This window comes from Rhodamnia argentea, chromosome 4, assembly GCF_020921035.1.
Source record: "Rhodamnia argentea isolate NSW1041297 chromosome 4, ASM2092103v1, whole genome shotgun sequence".
NCBI lineage: Eukaryota > Viridiplantae > Streptophyta > Magnoliopsida > Myrtales > Myrtaceae > Rhodamnia > Rhodamnia argentea.
This window is the reverse complement of record NC_063153.1, coordinates 1,819,536-1,827,440: the sequence shown is the minus strand read 5'-3', so window position 1 is coordinate 1,827,440 and position 7,905 is coordinate 1,819,536. Positions and strand designations below refer to the sequence as shown.

The 7,905-nt window shown below is 39.8% G+C and overlaps 1 protein-coding gene across 1 annotated transcript; it reads right to left on the bottom strand.

Annotated features, from left to right (window-relative positions):
* Positions 1-1,360: 1,360 nt before the first annotated feature.
* Positions 1,361-3,004, bottom strand: LOC115754634 (F-box protein At5g07610-like). Its single transcript, XM_030693721.2, has one exon. The coding sequence runs from the start codon at positions 2,805-2,807 to the stop codon at positions 1,629-1,631; it is 1,179 nt and encodes a 392-aa protein (XP_030549581.1). The 5' UTR covers positions 2,808-3,004; the 3' UTR covers positions 1,361-1,628.
* Positions 3,005-7,905: the final 4,901 nt, after the last annotated feature.

Below are 7,905 nucleotides of genomic sequence, written 5' to 3'. Positions count from 1 at the left end.
GACATGAGGCCAAAAGGGTCATATATAAGCTGAACAAATAGAGCACATCCCATACGCTACTACTGCAAACGACCATTTCTGACATCACTGTTGACTCTACGAGGAGGAACAGAGGCGACTTCCTAGTTTTGCAACTTCAATATGGAACAGAAGAGTCCTAAACCCTAAGTAATGAGAAGTTTTGGTGCACTATCAGAAACAAGGTCATAATATCAATTCCCAGAACCAGACAAACTTCAGTTAATCCTGGATAAATGAAGTCATACCAACTTCTTCCATTGATGTCATTGCAAATTTGCAAGACAAATCAGCAATGGGGATCGGGAACCATTATCACATACAGAATAGGATTTGCCGGAAATTTTAACACACGTGACAGATTAAGTTTGTCTAATGACATCTATAGGCTTCAGAAGTTTCATGTCAAACCAAGTATTGCACAGCTCACAGAAAGGGAAACTCAAAAGCCAGTTGCAGATAGGTGAACTACCCATAAGGAGAAAAGATGTTTAGGGCTCACCCATTTTAATGAAAAAGATCTTCAGCTACGGTAGCCCATGCACAGTGTTTTAGAAGAGGAACCATTGAACCCATAACATTAATATCTTCAAAAGTGGAAAAGCACAATGTCTGAGATGATATGGAGTGAAAACACCTCAAGCTTCAGTTTCTATGCAAATATTCTCTATGTAGCAGCACGACATGGTAAAAAATTACTGCAATGACCAAAAAAAAAAATAACACTTAGGCGCGCATCTTTTTGCTATAAATATTGCAAAAGAACCACAAGTTATTCACTCAGATTTTGTGCACTATTGTTCTAACCACCAAAACAGGACCTTTTACATTATTTGCAACAGTTCTTTGCCCCTTCCCGGCTTCATCACTCAATCATCATCAAATAATTATTACTCAGGAACTCAAGATGCACTCAAAGATCAGCACATGCTAAACTTCACTGCCAGTCATCTTACAGCTCAAACACCTACCCAAGAAGAAAATTCTGTTTATACAAAAGGCAGAGGAAACAAATCACCTCCAAGAGGGAAAAGAGGAACAAATAAAAATACATCTTATATAGAAGCTTCGGCACAAATAAATAAGTCTAGTGCATTCATTTGTTTCAGCAGCCCTAAGCAAGGGATTTTTGTTGAAAGGATTGGGATTTTAAATACCCCCCTTATCCCTCCCTGAGAAGGAAAAACAATGAAATAGAGATGGCAAAGGTCACGACCAAGTGAGATTGTTATAGCAGCAAATCTAGAGACAACTCCATATTGACCTTGGCCCTCAACTACCAGAATGATCCTTCACTCTCAAATATCACTGATATACACAATTAATCATATCCAGTAAAGAGTAGGAATTAGGATTTATCCATAGATTGAAGATGATATACATAGAAAAATCCTTCCAAATGGGTTATCCTACACATATCTCATTTTCACAAATTAAAAACATTGCATTACATACATCATGGCCATCAACGGGAGAGAAGAAAAAACCATCATCACCGGAGGCAATAACAGGCTTCAAGCCACATATATTACATCATGTCAAACACGGGAAACTGAAAGAAACTTGCAGCTTTACAAGATCGGAAATATCAACAAGGAAAGCGATCTGCATCAAACAGGAGCTAATGTCTCGATAAATTCATAAGCATCAAGCCACCCATATTGTAACGAGCCATACCCTTTAGATTGATCAGCTGGTATCTCGTAAAGCTTCCTGAAAGTCTTGTCACCAACATTAAATGTCAGGATTTTACCTGGCAAATGAACCAACAGCGATGACTCCTCATTGCTTCCTTCTCTGACCAGATGAAGCATAACAAACGCATAATAATTCATATAGCCCGGATCCATGTAATCGCGCACCATCTCCGGGAAAGCACTCACCATAGAATCAAGTTCCACATGATATTTAACAAACCACCCAGAATAATCCTTTTCCAACTCAAAAATCTTAAATTGAGCGGTCCGTGACCCATATATCTCAAAAAAATGCATGTGCCCACGAGACTCCCCAAAATACCTGAACCTCCTACTCCCCTGATTCTCCGAAATGGGAAGTCTAGGCATCGTCCGAAACCGCTCTTTCTTGACATCAAAGCACAGGGAAGCCCCTGTTGGGCTAATCCAATGAACCACACCATTCCAAAAGACGCCATTGTCGAACACCATATCAAAAGGAGCGACAAAAGGAGACCCAGAAAGCCTCCAGTCACGGTCTCGAGACGAGTAAATCTCAATTTGATAAAAGTACGCGGATTCGACCGTGCTTCTAACGCAAACAACATCATAGTGAGATGATTTCGAAGGGTCAAGGGCCAAACTTACTCCATAAACAGTAGTAGCACATGAGGAAGCACCCCCCAAATGGGGAAGCATCACGAACTGCCTCGTCGTCGGATTAAAGACGTAGTAATTACGCTGACACCCGATCTTGCGGAAGCTACAGCACAAGAGCAACCCATTGCAAGACTGCAAGATCTTCAGACCCGCAGGGTCGGGGACGAAATCGAGGCACTTGAACGGACACCCAGAACGGGAATCGGCGCCCAGCGGCAGGAATTGGTGCTCGGAGGGGGTCCTGCGGAGGAAGACGCCGGAGACTCTGGAGCTGGCGTGGAGGCGAGCGTGGCGGCGAGAGAAGTGGGGGCCGGAGATAATCGAGAGCCACCCCTTCGAGACGCACTTGAACCGGACGAGGGACTTGGCGGGCACGAGCAGGAGAATCTCGGAGACGAGATCCTCGTTGCTCGCGATGATCTCCGCGGCCGAATTGCTCTGGTGTAGCTTCATTTCGAGAAAAGCTCGAACGCTTGCACAGAAAGGGAGAGAGAGAGTCTCTTGTGAAGGGCGAGAGGGGAGAAAGAGTAAAGAGCATTCATTGGGAAAGAACCAAAAGCGAACGTGCCAATGGCGGAAGAACTCGCTGTCACTGGAATTTGGCGGTGGGGTCCACGGTCGAGTGTGGAGGACGCAACCGTGGATGGTGGCGGCCAGGCGGGTGACCCCCAATTAATTTTGAAAATTCAAACTAGTTGATGAAAATCGAATGCAAGTTGCCAAACGGCACGCCCATTTTCTTTTCACTTTTTTTTTTTTGAAAAAGCACTTGGGATAAAACAGAAAAGTCTCATTAACATTGGGTTAATACCACAAACTATTTTTTTAATTACATAAAACCCTAAACTTGAACGTTTATGATAATTTTACCCGACAATGATACATCTATAATAAATTTACCATCCGTTAGTTTTCGTTAAATCTAACTATTAAAGTACTAAGTTATATGACACGTGGCAATTAGCAGATATACCGGATTGAGATTTTTACCTTCTGTTTGTTATATGTATATTAGTTTGAAATTTTTCATGGTATTAACCCAATTTAACGAGTGGTAAATTTGTCACGGATGTACAAAATTTGTCACAAGTATACAAGTTTGGAGTTTTTCGTGATCAAAAAAATTATTTTAGAATAAATCAGTCACATGTGTACCAATTTAGAGTTTTTGGTTGTCAAAAAAATAGTTTGTAGTAAATTTGTCACAACTAAACCATTTTGAGGCTTTTCGTGATGAATAAATAGTTTTGAGTAAATTTATCATAGATATACCAATTTAAGATTTTTCATGATATTAATCATTTAACATGTGAAAACTAAAAAGGTTATTGAAGTTCACCGTAGTAAAAAAAATCAAGATTTCGCTATTGTTAAAATTGGGCTTAAGTACACACCAAGTGCCATAAGTTGTGTACGGCGCTCACTTTAGTGCCAAAACTTTCAAATCGATTACTTTAGTGCTAAGTTTTTGTAACTTCGATCACTTGAGTGCCAAAACTTTCAAAACGATCACTTTAGTGCTAAGTTTTTGTAACTCCGATCACTTAAGTGCCAACTTCTTTTAAAAACGATCACTTTAGTGTCAAATTCACCGAGCCACGTCATCTCAAATATTAATAAAAAATAACACGTGTTGAATTTTCGACAAGCCATGTCGCCTTTGGCACTAAAGTGATCGTTTTTAAAAGAAGTTGGCACTTAAGTGATCGGAGTTACAAAAACTTAGCACTAAAGTGATCGATTTGAAAGTTTTGGCACTAAAGTGAGCGCCGTACACAACTTATGGCACTTGTGGTGTACTTAAACTGTTAAAATTGTCATATTTGAGTTTGAGGCAATGACGGTTCTTTAAGCTACAGTTGCTATTTGAGTTTAAACTGTTAGATAAATACGTAATTTAATGTTTATATAATTTGACATCCTCATCGTGTGTAAGTTGTATTTTAGCATAAGCCTGGAAATACACGATTGGGGAGGCAAAAAGATCCGAAAGATTTAAACTAAAGACCTACTGCTATGATATGTAAAATTTTATGAAATCATTGTCAACTTATTTAAGAATTCAATTTTATTAGATAAAGATGTATTTTAATGGTTAAACATTCCAACGACAACTTCAAAGTGGCATCTAACGAACAAGTGAAACATCGAGGAAAGTACATAGGCCACACATTTCTTTAGGATGTTATTTTGACTATCCCAATTTTCCGACAATAATTCAAGCGTAAAAGAGAGTTATTGTTCCTATATCGAGTCAACTCGAGTTAAAATCAGGTTGACCTGCCCTAATTATATTAGGAGTATCGGGGCATCAGCACCGGACGCAAAACCTCTCACATCCCTGTCGCGACCTAAAAATTAACCTTTTCAGGCTAATGGATTACTAAGTCGTTAAACCTAGCTCGGACTCTCCCAAGTCCATACCAATTCACGATTTATGGTTCAATTATTTCATGCAAGAGATTTTTATTTAGAGTCGCCACTAATCTGTTTACGGTAGGTCAATTAGACACTTGAATAAAACATTGGGAGAAATGTTTTATTCCTACGAACCAGAGATTACAAGTTCGAGGACTTGGTTACGCTAAATCATGCTAACGCCCTTTCGGTACCATTTAAAAAAAAAAATGTTTGGCAGGCAATTGGATTCATTTTAATGGCCGATCACGTGACCTAATTCTAATGGCTGGCAAGATAATGCAACTACATTATAACATGCACTTTTTAATGAATGACCCTAATGACTTGTCAAAAACGGCAAATGTGAATGACATGGCAAGTGTGCAAATTGAAACGTATGATATGCATGCATGATTTTTTTTTTTTTTTGATTTTTTTTTAATGTGAATATTATCTATGCTAGAGGTAAAATCTTACCTAATCCACATGTGTAGTGCATGAAAATTTCAAATCAAAGAATATGGCAACCTAAAAATAACCCATCGTCTCACTAAAAATTATTGCAACATTAGGCAACATAAGTATTCGATATAAAGTGAAAATAATTAAAAAAAATGATCCAAAGTCTTATGGATCAAATTAATAATTAAATTGACTTTTCTCGAGTTAGATATCGATTTATCCGAAACATGGCAACCAAATATCAAAACTGAATCGGACAACAATCGCTACCTATTTCGTGGATATTATTTTCAAATTCGAATCCGTGAATGACGGAATCGAATGATGACTACTGCACTTCCAATGGATCGCGTGATGCTTCGTGGTGATTCGCAGTTCACAATGAAAACTCGAGGCTGGTAAATCTACTGGAAAAGGATGAAGGGGAATCCCTTCATGGTGTATCACGAACAGCTCGAGACAGATTCAGTTTGCGGATTGGGCGGACGGACTCGTGGTGATGACTTACGCTTTTGACTCTTGTGGACCTGCAACAATTTTTCTTTTTTCTTTGACCACCGCTTGGACTTTTGCCTTTAACCAAATAATCTGCAGAAACAAAAAGAGCTTGAGGAGTACGTGAGCAACAAGTCAACAGTTCATTGATCCAACGCGTGGGACGTTGAGTAGACTTGGTGGACAAAGCGTGTTGATCGTTTGACGAACAGAGCGACAACGATGAGGGATTGTCTGATGAGACTCAATGACTTGCACCAAGGCCTCAAGGTGCAGTATGGATGCCTCTCGGACAAGGGCAATCACAGTAATGCTCGAGAAAATGGCATTGGCAGGGCGGGAAAATCTTGTGACGGTGGCTAGCCTCGATTGATTGGCATTGGCAAGGCGTTGAAGCGAGAATGAATTGTACGTGCTTCCAGAATCACCACCCTCTCTTCCTCTCCCCCCCGAACAAAAAAAATGTCCACCTTTTATAGCAACAACCACTCATGCTTTCTTTGGAAAATCTGAATCCGTGGAGTCAATTACTGAATTTTGGGTATGGAATGCCTTCAAGAATTGCTATAAATCAGTGCACGAAGGATTTCTCTCCTGCGGGTCTCCATGGATATCCATTCTTTCAAGGACCAGGTACATTTCCACCATGTGCACATTTATTTTAATCTTTCCTTCTTCGTCTCGCACGAATAGATGGAACGAAGTAATAGACGATCGTCAGACTCAAACAATTCTCTTTTACTTTCATGTTGCTGACCTGTGTGTTCCATCGTGCGCTTCCCTTCCTAAAGAGCTTCCACAGTGAGAGAAATTGGCTCTTGATTTGTGGGATTCCACTGCTTCTTTTTCTCCATGATTCTATCCGATGGTGTTATTGATTAGATATTCTCTGCACAAGTCTAGGACATGATTCTCTTCTCTCTTTATTGACTTTTCTGACAGAAATTGCCATTGAATCAAATCGTTTTTTTTTTTCCAATCTTTTTTCTTTTATCAATGTCCTCTCATTTGGCCATATAATATCCTCTAAAGACTCTACCTTGCGAGTTGGATGACCTCATGCAGTAAGGAAATCCCAGGATTCCTCCATTATCTTTTATCCTTCTATGAGGGTTTGCGGAGTAAGCCAACTATCTCACAATTCTATCCTTTTCTTGCCCTTCCCTTACTTCCCCATGCAATGAATACGTTCAATGAATTTTGACCAAGGTTCATCATTGGACCAATTTCCCATATGAATTTCGGCACTCGCAACATGCACGGGCATGATCAAATTTTCTCTCACTTTGGGCTTAGTCCACCTTGTCAATTAAGTTCACGTGAACTATATCCACCGCCACCGATCGAATTAAAATATAAATGAGATGCATGTAGAAATTAAATTGATCTAAATGCGAACTATGTGTCATTCTCTAATTTTATATGCAAAATTTGATATCCTAAAAAGTTAGTCAAAATTTAGGTGTCAACAACTGCCCCTTTTTGAGTGGAGGCTCGTAGAGGTTTCGCTCAAAGACTTCGTGGAACCTAGATTTTGACCATAAATGATGAATGATTTTTGTCTCTTTTTTTTTTTTTTTTAGGGACCATCAATGCCATTTTCCATGCAAAAAGAAATGATGTATGAAATGATAAAATTAACATGCATGGTGACTTCCACTTCCAAAATGGCGGAGCAAGAAAGTACCTACACATGAATCGCATACGGAATATTAGGTTTTTATCCTAGATACCCAGTAATGCTAAGGAGCCTCTTAATTCCCCATTCTTCATTTTGATGAAAAATCGGGTTTCGAAGAGTTTAATGTCTATCTCTCGGCAAGTCACCATGTGGACTGTAAACCGTGAGTCGGTAGAGATGTCAAAAAAGGGTGACGTCCGAGCTAATCGGTGCGAACACTTTGTCTCTCGGTAAGTCACCATGTGGACTATAAACCGTGAGTTGGTAGAGATGTTAAAGAAGGGTGACGTCCGAGCTAATCAAGACGAACACTTTGTCTCTCGACAAGTCACCATGTGGACTATAAACCGTGAGTTGGTAGAGATGTTAAAGAAGGGTGACGTCCGAGCTAATCGGTACGAACACTTTGTCTCTCAGCAAGTCACCATGTGGACTATAAATCGTGAGTTGGTAAAAATGTGAAACCCGAGCTAATCGGTGTGAACACAAAAGGAAAGTGACGCCCTGAGCTGA

Excerpts from the sequence above, each read along its gene's own strand:
- LOC115754634 (XM_030693721.2), bottom strand. The coding sequence starts at position 2,807 with ATGAAGCTACACCAGAGCAATTCGGCCGCGGAGATCATCGCGAGCAAC.